The sequence below is a fragment of the Globicephala melas genome, chromosome 13 (genome assembly GCF_963455315.2).
Source record: "Globicephala melas chromosome 13, mGloMel1.2, whole genome shotgun sequence".
In the NCBI taxonomy this organism is placed as follows: Eukaryota; Metazoa; Chordata; class Mammalia; order Artiodactyla; family Delphinidae; genus Globicephala; species Globicephala melas.
Window position 1 is genome coordinate 79845855 of NC_083326.1, and position 19243 is coordinate 79865097.

The window sequence follows — 19243 nt, forward strand, 5'->3', positions numbered from 1 at the left end:
ACTTTACCTTGTTGTCGCAGCAGGAAAGCTACAATGAATGGATGTGCCCGTGCTCCAATAAAGTTTTATCTGCAGACAGAGGCACACACTCCTTCTCTAGATTGAAGGCTGCCCCTTCTTCTCCTTGGCTGTTCAAAGGCTCTGGCTGCATTTGATGATTGTATCGGTATCTATTGCTGTATTACAGACCACCTCGAGGTGGAGTGGCTTAAAACAGCAACCATTTACTCTTGTTCAAAGTCTGCAGGTCGGCTGGGTGGCTCTGCTCGTCCACATCAGTTCAGCTGGTCCTGGCTGGGCCTGCATATGTGTGTGGTAAGCTGCAGGCTGGCCCATCTAGGGTGGCCTCATGCCCAGGCCTGTTGGTTTGTTGGTTGGTTGGTTGTTGGCTAGGGCGACAGGAGTGACTGTCGCTGTCTTCACACAGCAGGCTAGCCGAGCTTGTTCCGTGGCTGTCAGGAAGGGTTCCGAGGACAAGAGCCTTTGCACTCCACGCCTCTTAAGGCTTAGGCTCAGAACGGACCAAGGACCTTTCCACCCCATTCTGCTGCCCAGAAAAGACATCAGGCCTGCCCAGATGCAAGCGACGGGGAAAAGAAAGACTCCACCGCCTGGTGAGAGGATGCAGAATCACCTTGGGAAGTGCATGGATGCAGGGGGGAGGGGAGAATCCAAGCAGTTTTGTCATCATTCTACCAAGAGGCATCCGGGCAGAGCCCGCCTGGTCAGTTCTCAAATCCTCAGTCCTCATGTCAGCCGAGGTGGATCTGAGCCTGGTCAGTCCCTTCAATCCCAGTGCGATTGATCCCCAAACCAGCTGAAGATTCTGAATTGACTGTACGGGGGTCAATTCAATCATGCCAAGGAAGACGGGACCTTTATCTTTTTAAAAGAAGAGGTGGGGCACAGTCTGCAGGAAGGAGGACAGCCCCTCCTTTCCTCTGAGAGATGACTGGCCTGTCCTTACAGCCCTTCCTGAGCGACTGTGCGACAAAACAGTGCCTGCAGCCACCGTCTGGGTTTGCCCTTGGCAGTCAGCATGGGGTGCTTTGTAGCATTTTCTGATTTCTCTTAGTAAAAGTTTTGAAAAAACATTGTTTTTTTTCTCAGGGATGTTGACGGCCACTCGTATTCTGGTTGGTACAGCAGTTTCAACAGAGAGGGCTATTCAGATGCACTGACCGCTAGATGCTCCCCCAGGGTTCTGAGCACAGGGGTTTTAGAAGCAGGCTTTGTGCACCCTGGTCAGCGTTTTCATCTATTATGCCCCACATTTAAGAAAATAAATGCTTTCTCTTTTAATTTGACAAAATCCAAGGTATTGTGCTTTGACCTGACATACAATCATCATGAGAAAGGAGCGATTTCTATCAAGCATGTTTCTGGGGACCCTTTCTTTCTCCCTTTCTTTCTTTCTTTCTCCCTCCCTTCCTTCCTCCCTTCCTCTCTCTCTGTCTCTCTCTTTTAGTTTGCTTCACTGCATGTTAGATTAGAGATCATCGGGTTTGAGGCACTGTATTTTTTCATTAAGACCTTATTTTTTTAGAGCAGATTTACGTTCAGATCAAAATTGAGGGGAAGGCGCAGAGATTTCCCATTTCTCTCCTGCCTCCCCCATTATCGACATCCCCCACCGGAGTGGGATGTTAGTTATAACTGATGAAGCTACACTGACACATCCTAGTCACCTGCAGTCCCTAGTTTACATTAGGGTCCTCTCTTGGTTTTGTATATTCTATAGGTTTGGATGAAAGTATAACGATATGTATCCACCCACTCACGTATTATACAGAGTATTTTCACTGCCCTAAAACTCCTCTGTGCTCTGCCTATTCATCCCTCTCCCCCTCCCGCCCCGGCAACCACTGATCCTTTTACTGTTTCCATAGTTTTGTCCTTTCAGAACATCGTATTGTTGGAATCATACAGTATGTAGCCTTTTAGATTGGCTTCTTTCACTTAGTAATATGCTTTTGAAGTTTCTCCTTGGCTTTTCATGGCTTAGTAGCCCGTTTCTTTTTCACGCTGAATAACCGTCCATTGTCTGGAATATACCATAGTTTATTTATCCATACATCTCTAAAGGTTGCTTCCAATTTTTGGCAATTATGAACAAAGCTGCTATAAACATCTGTGTGCAGGTGTTGTAAGGCACTTTCTATAAGCAGAGAAAAAAGGTCCAGACCCATTGGATGAAACCCTATTCTGCTGAAAAGGGCGTGAGGGCTCTACCCTATAATAAGAGACATCAACACTGTATTAAAGCACAGATTCGGGAACCGGACTGTCTGGGCTTAGATTCCAGCTCTGCTGTTTGCTGCCTTTTCTGACCTTGGATAAGTTATGTGACCTCAGTTTCTTCATCTGAAAAATGGGAATACTAATAGTACCTTCCTCACAGTGTTGTTATGAGAATGACTTTAATTAATGGATGTAGAATACTTAAAACAGTGTCTGGCACAGAGTAAGCGCTCTATGGGAAGTGTTTACTATTATTGTTATTTTGCTGTTGTTGCTACTATTCTTTGTTATCTCTGTGGTTGTGCATATGAGAATTGTGCCCAAATTATCAGCTCTGGAAAGTGTCAGATCCCAACCAATTTATTCCCTCCATCTCCCATTCAGTAACCAGAAATGTATTGAGCCTACTCTGTGCATACCTGTGATGGACAAGACCGTAGCTCACAGGCTTGTGGGCTGCAGAGACAAGTAAACAGGTAGTTACAAGACAGCAGGGACACAAAATGTAGGGACAGAGGGACACATTGTAGGGTGGGGGATGCTTTAGAACCCCTTGGAGAGAGGATGCTCGAAAAATCAAGGAAGGCTTCCTGCTGGAGGCGACATCCGAGCTGAGACCCAATCACGGAGAGGCAGAGGAGGAGGAAAGGGAATGTGTATCAGGAGCAGAGGACAGTGCCGAGCACCTCACCTCACTTTCACTAGAACGATTACTGCCATTATACAGATGAGAAAACTGGGGCTCAGGGAAATGAAGTAATTTGGCCAAGACCACATAGCTAATAAATGGCAAAGCTAGGATTTTAACTCAGTGCAAAGAGAGTATGTACAGTGAGCTTGCGCTGCAGAGCAGAATTTCACCAGGCTGCAGGTGGCGGCACAGGGGTGAGAGAGGAGACTCGAGGCTGGGGAGGTGGATGGGAGTCTCCCATGTGATGGGGTGTTGGTTTGCCAGGGCTGCCATAACAAAACCCCACAGACTGGGTGGCCTAAACAACAGAAATGTATTCTCTCACAGTTCTGGAGGCTGGAAGTTCAAGATCAAGGGGCCCACATGCTGGTTTCTACTGAGTCGTTTCTCCTTGGCTTTCGGAGGGCTGCGTTCTCGCTCTGTCCTCACACGCTTTTTTCTCTGTGAACGTGTACCCCAGTGTCTCTCCGTGGGTCACGGCTCCTCTTCTTCTAAAGACACCAGTCAGATTGGGTTAGGACCCACCCTCTTGGCCTTATTTTAACCTCATCACCTCTTTAAAGGTCCCCGGTACAGTCACATTCTAAGGTACTAGAGATTAGGACTTCAGCATATGAACTTCGGGACATAACTCAATCCACAGCAGATGGTTTAGGGAGTCTGAAGATCTTAAGCAAGGGAGGGAGAGGGCCACGTTTGTGCCCGTTCCTGTCACCTGCAGAAATGAGTCTGATGCTCACATGCCTCTCGGCCCCTGTGACGAAGCACATCCCACCTCACCAGTTAACTCCCTTACCCATCCCTCCCCACCCGCAATGGACACAACGGCACGCCCAGGCCTGCAGGGGCCCTGAGTCGTGAACAGAAGAGGGGGCGTCTCCTTGGGCTTTTCACAACTGCCTGGGGTCACAGTGAGGGTACAGGGAGGTGTCTGCACAGGGCTGGGCACATGGGACAGCCACTGCTACTGTTGGTACCCAGAGCTGCCGAAATGCACTTACCTGTAGGGACCAAGCTGGTGTAAAGGGGGAAGACACAGAACTGGGAAGGCTGTGGGCTTGCGGGTCCTGTAAATTAGAAGGGAGGGATGCGTGGCTGCTTATTGTTAGAAAATAACTTGTGGATGGAAAAAAAAAGGAAGGAAGGCGCTCTAGATGAAAAAAGAGAGACAGAGCTGCTGACTCGAGTTTTCCTAAGACGGGTGGACACGGCTGCCCCAGAGCATGGGGGCGGAGGAGTGGGGTGCATGGGGGTAGCTCCCCTGCAAGCAGAGTGACATGGGTGCCTCTCAAGGGGCTCTCCGGGACACGCCTGGGCCTGCTCCACACTTGAGCCCCAGGGCTCGCACTCCACCTTCTGAGCTGGGGCCTTCCTGGAAGCTGGAGGCTGGATTCCTGCCTGCCCCTCTGAGCACAGGCCCAGGAGCCCTGGGGAGTATCGATCAATACAGTGTCAGTTTCAGAGAAGAGCAATTACACAGGTTGGTAATGGAGGCATCTGACCCATTAGTGTAAGAGGAGAAATCATGCAGGGAGGGGCCGGCTAGTTAGGACTCCCCCTCACTTCCAGGAAGAACGCAGGCAGCAGGTTAACCCTCTCCTGACCTTGCTCTGGGGGTGGCCACTCATTTGGCCCCATCAGCACCTCAAACAGTAAGAGCTCAGGTCCACAAAAGCACCGTCTCTGGGATTAAACAGATGCGGGTTCAGATCCTCACTAATCCTAGCGTGACCTCAGGCAACTCTACCTCTCCCAGTCCCTTGTCTGCAAAGAGGACGGAATAAAGTCACCCTTCTTATAGGGTTGTCGAGAGCATTGAGTGGGATATTCAGGCCCCATCTCTGCCACCAACAAGCTGTGTGACCTGGAGCAAACCGATGGCCCCTCTCTGAGCCTCAGTTTCCTCTTCTCTAAAATTCAGATAATGATTCCTATCCGGCAGGGTTTGGGGAGAAATAAATAACATGTGTCAGGTGTCCTACCCAATGCCTGGCTCATCGTAATACAGAATGCCCCCCAAATCAGAAAATACAGGTTAGACCTATTTTTAAATGGTGTTTTAGTTACATTTTCAAATCATGTGTTCAATGTGGTTTTCCTCAACATCCAGCTACATTTGGGGCAAAGGATTTATAAATTTAAAGCAGTGGGTCTAGTTGTTAATTGGGGTGGAGAGAAAGTACAATAAATACACTAGTTTCCTGTGTTTCCGGACGTTTTGGACCCTGCTAGTGTATTTATTGTATTTTTATCAGATGAAGAATCGGATGCCTGTAGGATGTTCATTTCCTTCAGTCCTCTCATTTGCCTGAATCCAGTCCTCTACCTGTGGGACACCCTCCCTTGTCCCTTCCCACTGTGCATGCAAATCCCCAGTAACTGGCATGGGGTCACCTTGTGTCAGATCATAGCTCTGCCGCCTACTGGCCCAGTGACATGCACAAGTTCCTCACCTCTTCTGAGCCTCAGTTCCCTCATCTGTAAAATGGGGCCAATAAATAGCTCAGGAGCCCATTGGGAAAGTTTAATGCTGGTGCGTGGGAAATGCTGCCACACTCCTGGAGTCTGGAGACAGCTCTCCAGCCGGGAGCCAGCACCACTCCTGTCTCTGTCGCCACTGTTGTGAAGAATGTTGTTCTAACAGGAGCCCCCTGGGCTTCCTCCCTCTGTCTTTGCAGCGAGCCCATCTTCCGCCAGCTCTGTGCCCTCCACTGGCTCCTGGAGGCCCTGACTATCGACCACACCCACCACACCATGAAGCCCGTGATCACCTGCTGGAATCCGAAGTAGGTCTCAGCCCTTCCACCTGCCGTGTAACTAGCAAGAGACTGGGCCGTGGGGGAGGACGCTCCCATGGGTTCCCTTCCTCCTACTGCTGTTTCTTGGTGGGTGGGTTGCTTTAGGAGTGCTACTATGTGGGGTCCAAACGGGGGGTGAGCTGGAGCCAGGTCATACGGGTCATGCGGTGGTGACGGCCCCCCCAGCATCCCTCCCAGCATCTCTCCCCAACTCTACATCGGAAGCTTGAAATGATTCAGCCACGTTGGGAGTATTTACACCACAGAAACTGGCCAGCTAGCCCAGCCCCGCCCTGGAAGCACAGCTAGATTTCTCTCCACTCCCTTCTTGGACCATGTCTCCCCAGCGCTATTCCTCATTTGTTCCTCTTCTTTTTCCTCCTCTCCCGCTCCCTTTTACTCCTCTCATTCTCCATGTTTTTGTGTTTTCCCTTTCAAAGTTTTGTTGTGTGTCTTTTTTTTTTTATTAACATCTTTATTGGAGTATAATCGCTTTACAGTGTTGTGTTAGTTTCTGCTGTATAACAAAGTGAATCAGCTATATGCATACATATATACCCATATCCCCTCCCTCTTGCATCTCCCTCCCACCCTCCCCTATCCCAGCCCTCTAGGTGGTCACAAAGCACCGAGCTGATCTCCCTGTGCTATGCGGCTGCTTCCCACTAGCTATCTATTTTACATTTGGTAGTGTATATATGTCCACGCCACTCTCTCACCCGTGTCCTCAAGTCCATTCTCTACGTCTGCGTCTTTATTCCTGTCCTGCCCCTAGGTTCTTCACCATCTTTTTTTTTTTTTTTTTTTTTTAGATTCCATATATGTGTGTTAGCATGTGGTATTTGTTTTTCTATTTCTGATTTACTTCACTCTGTATGACACTCTTAGGTCCATCCACCTCACTACAAATAACTCAATTTCGTTTCTTTTTATGGCTGAGTAATATTCCATTGTATATATATGTGCCACATCTTCTTTATCCATCTGTCGATGGACACTTAGGTTGCTTCCATGTCCTGGCTATTGTAAATAGTGCTGCAATGAACATTTTGGTACATGACTCTTTTTGAATTATGGTTTTCTCAGGGTAGATGCCCAGTAGTGGGATTGCTGGGTAGTATGGTACTTCTATTTTTAGTTTTTGAAGGAAACTCTATACTGTCCTCCATAGTGGCTGCAATGAACATTTTGGTGTTCATGACTCTTTTTGAATTATGGTTTTCTCAGGGTAGATGCCCAGTAGTGGGATTGCTGGGTGGTATGGTACTTCTATTTTTAGTTTTTGAAGGAAACTCTATACTGTCCTCCATAGTGGCTGTATCAATTTACATTCCCACCAACAGTGCAAGAGGATTTCCTTTTCTCCACACCCTCTCCAGCATTTATTGTTTCTAGATTTTTTGATGACGGCCATTCTGACTGGTGTGAGGTGATACCTCATTGTAGTTTTGACTTGCATTTCTCTAATGATCTTGCTGTGATTTATGTCAAAGAGTGTTCTGCCTATGTTTTCCTCTAAGAGTTTTATAGTATCTGGCCTTACATTTAGGTCTTTAAACCATTTTGAGTTTATTTTTGTGTATGGTGTTAGGGAATGTTCTAATTTCATTCTTTTACATGTAGCTGTCCAGTTTTCCCAGCACCACTTATTGAAGAGGCTGTCTTTTCTCCATTGTATATTCTTGCCTCGTTTATCAAAGATAAGGTGGCCATATGTGTGTGGGTTTATCTCTGGGCTTTCTATCATGTTCCATCGATCTATATTTCCATTTTTGTGCCAGTACCATACTGTCTTGATGACTGTAGCTTTGTAGTATAGTCTGAAGTCCGGGAGCCTGATTCCTCCAGCTCCGTTTTTCCTTCTCAAGATTGCTTTGGCTATTCAGGGTCTTTTGTGTCTCCATACAAATTGTGAAATTTTTTCTTCTAGTTCTGTGAAAAATGGCATTGGTAGTTTGATAGGGATTGCATTGAATCTGTAGATTGCTTTGGGTAGTAGAGTCATTTTCACAACGTTGATTCTTCCAATCCAAGAACATGGTATATCTCTCCATCTGTTTGTATCATCTTTAATTTCTTTCATCAGTGTGTTACAGTTTTCTGTATACAGGTCTTTTGTCTCCTTAGGTAGGTTTATTCCTAGGTATTTTATTCTTTTTGTTGCAGTGGTAAATGAGAATGTTTCCTTAATTTCTCTTTCAGATTTTTCATCATTAGTGTACAGGAATGCCAGAGATTTCTGTGCATTAATTTTGTATCCTGCTACTCTACCAAATTCATTGATTAGCTCTAGTAGTGTCCTGTTAGCATCTTTAAGAGTCTCTCTGTATAGTATCCTGTCATCTGCAAACAGTGACAGTTTTACTTCTTTTCTTCCGATTTGGATTCTTTTTATTTCTTTTTCTTCTCTGATTGCTGTGGCTAAAACTTCCAAAATTATGTTGAATAATAGTGGTTAGAGTGGGCAACCTTGTCTTGTTCCTGATCTTAGAGGAAATGCTTTCAGTTTTTCACCATTGAGAACGATGTTGGCTGTGGGTTTGTCATATATGGCCTTTATTATGTTGAGGTAGTTTCCCTCTATGCCTAGTTTCTGGAGAGTTTTTATCATAAATGGGTGTTGAATTTTGTCAAAAGCTTTCTCTGCATCTATTGAGATGATCATATGGTTTTTCTCCTTCAATTTGTTAATATGGTGTATCACATTGATTGATTTGCGTATGTTGAAGAATCCTTGCATTCCTGGGATAAACCCCACTTGATCATGGTGTATGATCCTTTTCATGTGCTGTTGGATTCTGTTTGCTAGTATTTTGTTGAGGATTTTTGCATCTATGTTCATCAGAGATATTGGTCTGTAATTTTCTTTCTTTGTGACATCTTTGTCTGGTTTTGGTATCAGGGTGATGGTGGCCTCATAGAGTGAGTTTGGGAGTGTACCTCCCTCTGCTATATTTTGGAAGAGTTTGAGAAGGACAGGTGTTAGGTCTTCTCTAAATGTTTGATAGAATTCGCCTGTGAAGCCATCTGGTCTTGGGCTTTTGTTTGTTGGAAGATTTTTAATCACAATTTCAATTTCAGTGCTTGTGATTGGTCTGTTTATATTTTCTATTTCTTCCTGGCTCAGTCTCAGAATGTTGTACTTTTCTAAGGATTTGTCCATTTCTTCCAAGTTGTCCATTTTATTGGCATATAGTTGCTTGTAGTAATCTCTCATGATCCTTTGTATTTCTGCAGTGTCTGTTGTTACTTCTCCTTTTTTCATTTCTAATTCTATTGATTTGAGTCTTCTCTCTTTTTTTCTTGGTGAGTCTGGCTAATAGTTTATCAATTTTGTTTATCTTCTCAAAGAACCAGCTCTTGGTTTTATTGATCTTTGCTATTGTTTCCTTCATTTCTTTTTCATTTATTTCTGATCTGATCTTTATGATTTCTTTCCTTCCGCTAACTTTGGGTTTTTTTGGTTCTTCTTTCTCTAATTGTTTTAGGTGTAAGGTTAGGTTTTTATTTGAAATATTTCTTGTTTCTTGAGGTAGGATTGTATTGCTATAAACTTCCCTCTTAGAACTGCTTTTGCTGCATCCCATAGGTTTTGGGTTGTCATGTTTTCATTGTCATTTGTTTCTAGGTATTTTTTGATTTCCTCTTTGATTTCTTCAGTGATCTCTGTGTTACTTAGTAGCATATTGTTTAGCCTCCATCTGTTTGTATTTTTTACAGTTTTTTTTCCTATAATTGATATCTAGTCTCACAGTGTTGCGGTCAGAAAAGATACTTGATGCAATTTCAATTTTCTTAAATTTACCAAGGCTTAATTTGTAACCCAAGTTATAGTGTATCCTGGAGAATGTTCCATGAGCACTTGAAAAGAAAGTATATTCTGTTGTTTTTGGATGGACTGTCCTGTAAATATCAATTAAGTCCATCTTGCTTAATGTGTAATTCAAAGCTTGTGTTTCCTTATTTATTTTCATTTTGGATGATCTGTTCATTGGTGAAAGTGGGGTGTTAAAGTCCCCTACTATGATTGTGTTACTGTCGATTTCCCCTTTTATGGCTGTTAGCATTTGCCTTATGTATTGATGTGCTCCTCTGTTGGGTGCATAAATATTTACAATTGTTATATCTTCTTCTTGGTTCGATCCCTTGATCGTTATGTAGTGTCCTTCTTTGTCTCTTGTAACAGTCTTTATTTTAAAGTCTATTTTGTCTGATATGAGAATTGCTACTCCAGCTTTCTTTTGATTTCCATTTGCATGGAATATATTTTTCCATCCCCTCACTTTCAGTCTGTATGTGTCCCTAGGTCTGAAGTGGGTCTCTTGTAGACAGCATATGTACAGGTTTTGTTTTTGTATTCATTCAGCCAGTCTATGTCTTTTGGTGGGAGCATTTAATCCATTTACATTTAAGGTAATTATCAATATGTATGTTACTATTACCATTTTCATAATTGTTCTAGGTTTGTTTTTGTAGGTCTTTTCCTTCTCTTGTGTTTCCTTGTGTTTTGGTGGTGCTGAATTCTCTTAACTTTTGCTTATCTATAAAAGTTTTAATTTCTCCATCAAATCTGAATGAGATCCTTGCTGGGTAGAGTAATCTTCATTGTAGGTTTTTCCCTTTCATCACTTTAAATATGTCCTGTCACTCCCTTCTGACTTGCAGAGTTTCTGCTGAAAGATCAGCTGTTAATTTTATGGGGATTCCCTTGTATGTTATTTGTTGCTTTTCCCTTGCTGCTTTTAATATTTTTTCTTTGTATTTAGGTTTTGATAGTTTGATTAATATATGTCTCGGCGTGTTTCTCTTTGGGTTTATCCTGTATGGTAGTCTCTGTGCTTCCTGGACTTGGTTGACTATTTCCTTTCCCATATTAGGGAAGTTTTTGACTATAATCTCTTCAAATATTTTCTCAGACCCTTTCTTTTTCTTCTGGGACTCCTATAATTCGATTGTTGGTGCATTTAATGTTGCCCCAGAGGTCTCTGAGACTGTCCTCAATTCCTTTCATTCTTTTTTCTTTATTCTGCTCCCTGGCAGTTATTTCCACCATTTTATCTTCCAGCTCATTTATCCGTTCTTCTGCCTCAGTTATTCTGTTATTGATTCCTTCTAGAGTTTTTTTTTTTTTGTGATACGTGGGCCCCTCACTGCTGTCGCCTCTCCTGTTGTGGAGCACAGGCTCTGGATGCACAGGCCCAGTGGCCATGGCTCACAGGCCCAGCCACTCTGTGGCATGTGGGATCTTCCTGGACCGGGGCACGAACCCGTGTCCCCTGCATCAGCAGGCGGACTTTCAACCACTGCGCCACCAGGGAACCCCTAGAGTATTTTTAATATCAGTAATTGTGTTGTTCATCACTGTTTGTTTGCTCTTTAGTTCTTCTAGATCCTTGTTAAATGTTTCTTGTATTCTCTCCATTCTGTTTCTGAGATTTTGGATCATCTTTACTATTATTACTTTGAATTTTGTTCAGGTAGGTTGTCTATTTCATCTTCATTTATTTGGTCTTGTAGGTTTTTACCTTGCTCCTTTGTCTGTAACATATTTTTTTGGCGTTTCATTTTTTTTTTTTTTTTTGATGGGTGGTGCTGTATTCCTGTCTTACTGGTTGTTTGGCCTGAGACGTCCAGCACTGGACTTTGCAGGCAGTTGGATAGAGCTGGATCTTGGTGCTGAGAGGAGGACCTGTGGGAGGCCTCACTACGATTGATATTCCCTGGGGTCTGAGGTTGTATGTTAGTCCAGTGGTTTGGACTCAGAGCTCCCACCACAGGAGCTCAGGGCCGACCTCCAACCTGATCCTGCAAGTTTCATGGTGCAGTTAAAAAAAAAAGGAAGGAAGAAAGAAAAAAGATTAAAAGGAGCAGTACAATATCAAAGAATAAAAAACAAAATAAAATTAGAAAGATAAAAATATATTAGGAAAAATAAAACTATAATTGAAACAACTGCAACAAGGTAAAATAAAACCACAACAGAGAAAAGAAACAAAAAGGTGTGTGGGGGGGGGACAAGCCAAAAGGAGAGAACACTAACAAAATATAAAGAATAAAATAAAATTAGAAAAATAAAAGCTTTATTAGGAAAAATAAAAATATAAAAGAATCAGGGCTTCCCTTGTGGCGCAGTGGTTGAGAGTCCGCCCTCCGATGCAGGGGACACGGGAAATTGGGGGGCCCTGGGTGGGGGTGTGGGGTGGGGCTTGGGCTCTGTGTGGCAGGAGGGAGGCTCCCAGGGCAAAGGATTAAGACCCAGCCTGCTGGGCTCCCCGGTGCCTAAGTGGACAGGGAAAGCGCTGGCCCCGTTCCCCTCCGTTCCTTCACGCCCCTCACCCACCATCTCCCCCAGGGTCTTTCCCGTCGCTAGACCCCTAATCGTGGATGGGTCCCCCTGGGTGTAGGAACTCCTCCCCTCCCCCAGCCACCCCTCAGGGGTGCTGGTCCCAGAGGTCTGGCCTTTACTTTTGCTCCCCCTTCCCTCCCTCCCACTCCCTCAGGACCCGCGTGGCTGGAGGCCGCCTCCTTGGGCAGAGGATCAGGCCCAGGATCTCAGCAGGGTTCCTGGGGGCCCAAGTGGGCAGGGGGAACCTGGCCACACTCCCTTTTGATCCTCTGCCCTCCCAGTGTTCCCCCAATTTCCCCCTTGGGGCGAGGGATCCCTTCCCCTCCCCCAGCCATGCTACTAACCTCAAATGTAACCAGAAATATAAGTCATGCATCTATTGATAGATCAGTAACTCCAACTGATTCCATGTTTTTGGTTGGGATGAATTTAAAACTGCAGTTCCCCTTGATGCAGTGGTTTATAACCTTTATTTTTTTTAAGCAGCAGAAATCCTTTTTTAATAATAGAAACCCCAATAATGTTTAAAAAAATTTTCAAAATGGACCTTCTACATGAATCAGGAGGTTGGGAGAGCAACTCACTTCCACCCCAACCAAAGCACCCTTGTTACTTCCAAGATACTTTGTGGCATACAGAATTTGTTTGAAAACCACAGCTTTAAAACATTTCCCACACATTATTTTTGTGTAAAACAAAACTGCTCAAGTAATAAATGAATACAATCTATTTCTATTAAAAATTTCCAAAAAATTCAGAAGCATATAAAGTGTGAAAGCCTTTATCTCCTCCTGCCCCAAATCCATTCCCCTCCCTAGAGGAAATCCTTTTAAAGTCTAAGGTATGTCCTTCCTCCTTCCGCCTCCTTTCTGATGCTGCACACACACACACACACACACTTTTTTTTTTTAACAGAAATGGGATCATGCTCTGCATATTGTTCTGCATGTGATTTTCCCCCTTTTACAGTGTCTTATGGACATCTTTCCATCATGGTTGTAGGGGAGCAGAATTTGCCACCCCAAAATGTCTCTTTGGCATGTGGATTACTTTGAGCTAAAAACAATAAAGGCCCAAAAGACTCAGGAAGAAACTTTGACCTTCCCCCTAACTGCCTAACAGGATTTAAACAGAGGGCCTCTTCTTGGAATAGAGCTATCACCAGAGATGCCTGCAAAGAACACGGGCTGGGTGTAGTGAGTGAGTCCACCCTGTGTCCCATTGAATCTGCCTGGCCCAGCAAACATTTGTTTACCAACATGGTACAGGCAAAGCTTCCACATTCTTTTAACATTTTTACCATATTCTTTTCATATTTGAGTATTCTTTGGTCTGGACAGACCATATTTTAGATAGCCATTTCTCTACTAATGGACACTAGGGTTGTTCCCCAGTTTTTGCCATTTCAAATAGTACTGCATGGAATATCCTTGCACATATATTTTGTGCCGGGTTGAAAATATTCCTGTTGGCTAGGTTCTGAGAAATAGAATTTATGGGTCCGTGCAACATCTAATTTTTTTCACAGTTGATACCTAGATTCTAAGAGAAAGGCCCCTGAACCAGTGGACCTCTAAAAGCACTGTATCTCCCTGAGTGAGCTACCAGCGGCAACATCTTGCCTCTGACATTTGGGCACCACTCTCCCAAACTGAGGAAAGAACATAATACAGAATTTGGATTGAGAAGACAAAAAGGACCATCTTTATTTCCTTTGATTGGTTTTAGAAATATGCCCATAAGGGGACCCAAAATTGTTATCCAAAAAAAGAAAAAAGACAGTGGTTACATTGAGTCAAGTGGAGGTTTTCCTGTGACTCGTCAGGACAGTATCCTATCAGAGAACCGAGGATGTCCAGCTCTGTAAGAGCAGAACCTCAACCAACCAGAACCTCAGCCAGACCTGACGGGAAAATGCAGCCCAGGAATGATTCCCCCAGGAAGTCAGAGTATTTGTTGGGGGTTGTTTTTTTCAGTGAACCCTTTGCTCCTGATGGTGATTTCACTTGGGGGTCAGTGGTATGCTGGTCAGTGTTTAATCACCAGTTCTTCAGAGAGGGAAAAACCATGATTTGCAGCCATGCCGATTTCCATGGTATAAATACTCCCACCCTGGTTGATTTCAAGCTTACCACCATGATGTTACTAACTTGGAGTTGGGAAGAGATGCACAAATGTAGTTCTTGTGATGCAGTATGAGCTGACTCTAGCATACCATTGTTTGGGATTGATTTAAAAAAAAAATTAGGGCTTCCCTGGTGGCGCAGTGGTTGAGAGTCCGCCTGCCGATGCAGGGGACACGGGTTCGTGCCCCGGTCCGGGAAGATCCCACATGCCGCGGAGCGGCTGGGCCCGTGAGCCATGGCCGCTGAGCCTGCGCGTCTGGAGCCTGTGCTCCGCAACGGGAGAGGCCACAACAATGAGAGGCCTGCGTACCGCAAAAAAAAAAAAAAAAAAAAAAAAAAAAAAAAAAAATTAGGAATGATGGGGGCAGGGCGAGTGTTATGTTCCCTAGCAAGTGCCAGAAAGATTTTTTTCTTTTTTAGTTAGTAAGAAAAGGGTGTCTTCTCTTTAATGCTTAATTCCTATTTATGATGTTTCACACTTATGCCATAATGTGAATTTCCCCAAATCTTCAAACACATTTTTTAAGGTCCAGAGGGAGTAGAGTGATTAAGGTCAAGGACTTTGACCTCAGAAGGACATGGATGAGTCCAGGCCCTGCCACTTAATGGCTGTGTAACCTTGGGCAAAGTCACTTAATATCTCTGGGTCTTGGTTTCTTCATGTGTCAAATGTGTTCCTGTTTCAGAAGAGTTCTTGTAAGGATTAAGCAAGACAGAGCACATAGAACATTTAGCCTGATGTCTGAGAAGACGATAGCTATTCAAGATCAAAATCCCGATTTTAAAGAGCAGTTAGGGCTATGACTGTCAATACCATTGAGACTTAGGGCTAGGGAAGAAATAAACCTCTGAGCAGAATTTTACCAACAGCTGAGATCCATGTTCACTGAGCGAATGGACAGATACAACGAGATGGGGGCGGGCGGGGGGAAGGCTACGTGAGTTCAACCAAAATCTGGTTGCAAAGATGGGCAATCCAGGGAATGACCCCAAGAGGAAAATACCACATCTTCAGTTCCCCTGACTGTGTTTCTCAGAGTTTCCACCGTCAAGCAAGCATCTTCTGTTATTAAAGTGCTCGAAACATAAACCTTGAGTCCTGATACCCACCATGCATTTTCCAGAAGGAAACATCCATTCTCCAGGACCTGTAGATCCCAGAGGTTTCGTTTCTGTCAGACATTATGATGGCTGTAGGTCCAATCCTGCCCCCTTATGGATTTTATAGTAAGAAAGTGGGGTGGTTCAACACCTCAAAGTGGGCTTTCTACAGGCAGCAAAACTTTACTAACTGGCATGTAGTGTGCTACAAACAGATGATCTTTGTTCACTGCAGGAAGATCCCATATTTGGATGGATTGGCGAATGGTTTGGTAAATGGACAGATGAGAGACTTTAGCATTGCATTCTTAGTTGCACCAGAGTCTCTGCTTTATTTAGAAAAAAAATAAAAGGAAAAAAGGCCTTCCCAATTTCATCATGTGGCAATTGAAACACATTATCATTTCCCAGCATCCTCATTAATTCTGCTCCTAGCAGGAGAGTTTATTTCAATTGACAAGATGATCAGGTCCACGCAGAGCAGAAACTGAGCCTTCAATAATGAATGTACTAATTACCCTTCTCTGAGAGATGTAGGCTTCTGTTTAGGCAAAGTAAGACTTGTTTCATATATCAGGGCCCACAGATTTTTATTCAAACCTTTGGGACCACCTGGGTTTCAGAATTCTGATGATTTTTTTCTTTTTCGACATTTTAGAAAAGAAATATGGGACATATACCGTATAGAATATCTTACTCCCAGAGGGAACTGGGGCAGCACCCTATCATCAAACATATTTCTGCAGGAAAAAAACTGAATGAATATTTATACTAAGTGGATACTCAGAGGTAAATAAAGGTCATCAATAGCCTCCCATCAGTTCAGGTCATGTTTTGCTGCCAAATAGGTTATTAATTTTGTTTTTTGGTTGTCAAGACCCTTTGGATTTTGGAGTTGGTTCAGGGGTTGTGAACTTCTACTGGTTTTATTCTTATTAGAGACTCACTTTCCAAGGACTGACTAGAAACGAATGGATCTTTACAGAGAAACAGACAAGACCCGGTGTAAGCAAGCACTTCAAGCCTTAGTGCCACCTCTTCCCAGTGCCACTCACCCCCACCCAATGGGGCAGAACAGGACAGACCCCAGGCCTAAGAGGGAAGTGAAGAGTTACTGATGTACCTTCCAGGCAGCCTTGAGCCTCCATAGGCAGGTAATCATGTGCTCTCCGCTGGGGCAGTCAGGTATGTCTTACTGCCTCGGGCTGTCCCAGAGAGACACCATTGGACCCACTCTTTTTTTTTTTTTTTGGCTTGCAGGATCTCAGTTCCCCGACCAGGGATTGAACCTGGGCTACGGCAGTGACCACTAGGCCACCAGGGAACTCCTGGACCCACTCTTAAGTGGAGAGTCCAAGTGGAAAATCCTGATTTTCATTAAGAGAGTCCATACGCTCAAAGGCTGGGCTTCTCAGGCACAAAGAACCCACACCTGCTTTAGAAAAATGTAGATGCCTTTCTATATATAAAGCCTTTCAAATATGACACAGTCACCTAAATCCAGCTACTGTGTTATAAGGAAAACAGCTGGCATTTGAGTGCTTGCTTTGTCAAGCACTGCTCTGGATATATGACCTTAATTGAGCCTCATTCTGACCTACAAATGAGGAAACTGAGTCAAAGAGAATTTAAGTAACTTGCTCCAAGTTACGCAGCTAGTAGAAGTCAGGACTTGAACCCAGGTAGCCCAGATGCAAAGCATGTGCACTTAACCACTAAATGATTGTTTCCTCTGTTTCTAGCCAAGGCCCCCAAATCTTCAATTAATTTAGGGAACACTCTGGTGTCAAGAAAAAAAAAAAAAGAATAACTCATTTATTTGCCAGGATACAAAAGGGACCCCAACTTACCAAGATCATATGATATCTAAATATATAATTTCCTTTAAAAAAAGGCTGTTCTACATTTATTGTTTTGCAACTAAATTTTTGTTATTTAATAAATAAGTTAAACATCTCTCCATGTCAAAACCTCTTTTAATGACTGTGGAGTTTATCAACATACTTAACCAATTCCCCCCAAATCTTTTAAGTGTTTGCCAGATTGTCACTCTTGTGAAAAAAAGGCAGCATCATTCTGAACAACACATTAGCAGCAATGCTTCCCCCCACCCCGACCCCAGAAAGTCTCGTTTTCCTTCAACCCACTTTTTTCAGGCACTACTGGGGATTCACCCATGAAAACAAAACAACATTCCTGCTCTCTGGAGCTTCTATTCCAAGGGATGTGGAGGTGAGCAACAGATAATAAACATGTAATAATCAAGATTCCTTGAGATAGCATTAAGCGTCATGAAGAAATTGACAGGGTGATGTGATAGTGACAGGGTGGGGGGGGGTGACTTTTAAGTTGGATCGTCAGGGAAAGCCTCACAGAGAAGGTGACGTTTGAGTGAAGTCTCTGATTTTACCTGCACTGACCTAATTGCATTATTCCTCCACGCCTGTTCTCAAGTGGACATCTCTACAGGAGTGGGAAAACGTGGCAGGATCATCAGAGCACCTATCACTCAGGAGTTGGGATGGGCACCCTGGCCTGGGAGATCCTGGGAGCTTTGAACTCTGTTCCCTCCCTGCTGCAAAATCAGCAGTTACGTCCGTTCTCTCATCTTGTTGTGGACACGTGAACACATCCTAAACCAGCCAGCAGACTTTCCACCCTGAGGAGCGAATGCGGATTCAGAAAGAGTGAAGTATTTGAGAAAATTACTCTGATTGCCGCTGTGGATAGATGTCTTCAAGTGGCTGCTAGGAACAAAATGTGCTTGGCGGTACAGTTAAAAGAGATGCAGCGGTGCTCAACGACTTCTTCCCTTGATTTCTGGCAGATAGGATCCCCCAGAAAGCTTCAGCAGAGAGAAAATGTGGTCTCAAAATCACAGCCACTTCTCCCCCACGGATGTGCCCTTGCCCACCATCAGCCCCTCCTCCAAGCCACATTAAGGTTTCTATTGAAAAAAGCATGTGTTGTTCATAGTTCAGCTGTATTCAGTTGTGTATACAAGGCACCCTGGAAAGCTCCTAACGAGCCCCATTTCATTGCATCTTCACTCTAATCATCCTCTGACTTAGTTGATATTCCCCCATTTGACAGATGAGGACACTGAGGCTCAGAGAGGGTAAATATTACACAAAATCTCACATCTAGGAAGCAGCAGGGCAGGCGGAGGACTCAAACAGCTGGTCCACCCGATTCTTAAACCCATTGTTAACCACCCAGGTACACCCCTTTTCCTGGTTCTGATGCTCAAGAGAGACTGGCCTGAGGTCACACAGACAGTAAATCAGAGGCATCAATTAGGTAAGGTCAATTAAGCTGCCGTGATGAGCAACCCCCAAATCTCAGCAGCTTAGCGCAGCGCAGGTTCATTTCTCGCTCACCCTTTACGTGTCCACCGCACGGGACTCTGCTCACCATAGTGGCCCAAGGACCCAGCAGGAAAGGGAATCTGACCTGAGCACTGGCCCTTAAAGCATCACCCTACAGGCCACGTGTCACTTTCGCTCAAGTATTTTTGAACAAAGCAAGTCACGGAGCGACCCCCAACTTTAAGAAGCCGAGAAGACCTGGGACTCTGGTGGGTGAAGGGCCCTGACTGTCCCTCCAGGCCGTGGGCAGGAACTTCAGCTTGCCTGTGTAGTAGTGTGCAGTCAGCGCACTGTGGATGACGACGCTTGGGTTATTGCCTTTTCTCCCCCTATCGATCCTCCTTTTTGGTTTATTTGCTACTGAAAGTGAAACCTCAGAGAGATGGATTCTGTCCAACCAGGCCCTTTCTTTATCAGTGGCTTTGCAAGAACGATGCTCAGGGCTTTTTAAGATCCCTGGGACCTTGCTGCATTTTTAGCTCATTTAACCTGCTGCCTGAAGTCACAATAGATTTTGGGTCGTCTTGGAAGTCTGTGTGAACAAGAAACCTCCATCTTCCCGATCGGGTCTG

At 44.4% G+C, this 19243-nt stretch overlaps 1 protein-coding gene across 5 annotated transcripts in view; it reads left to right on the top strand.

Annotated features, from left to right (window-relative positions):
- Positions 1-19243, top strand: part of CCDC60 (coiled-coil domain containing 60) — a 267296-nt gene that overhangs the window by 220252 nt on the left and 27801 nt on the right. For all 5 annotated transcript variants that reach the window (XR_009566464.1, XM_060310799.1, XM_060310800.2 and 2 more), the window contains one exon: positions 5611-5718. Coding sequence is in view for 4 of the 5 variants with exons in the window: in XM_060310799.1 (XP_060166782.1) it covers positions 5611-5718 (108 nt within the window). In the remaining variant the exon portion in view is untranslated. The remainder of the gene's footprint in view (positions 1-5610; positions 5719-19243) is intronic.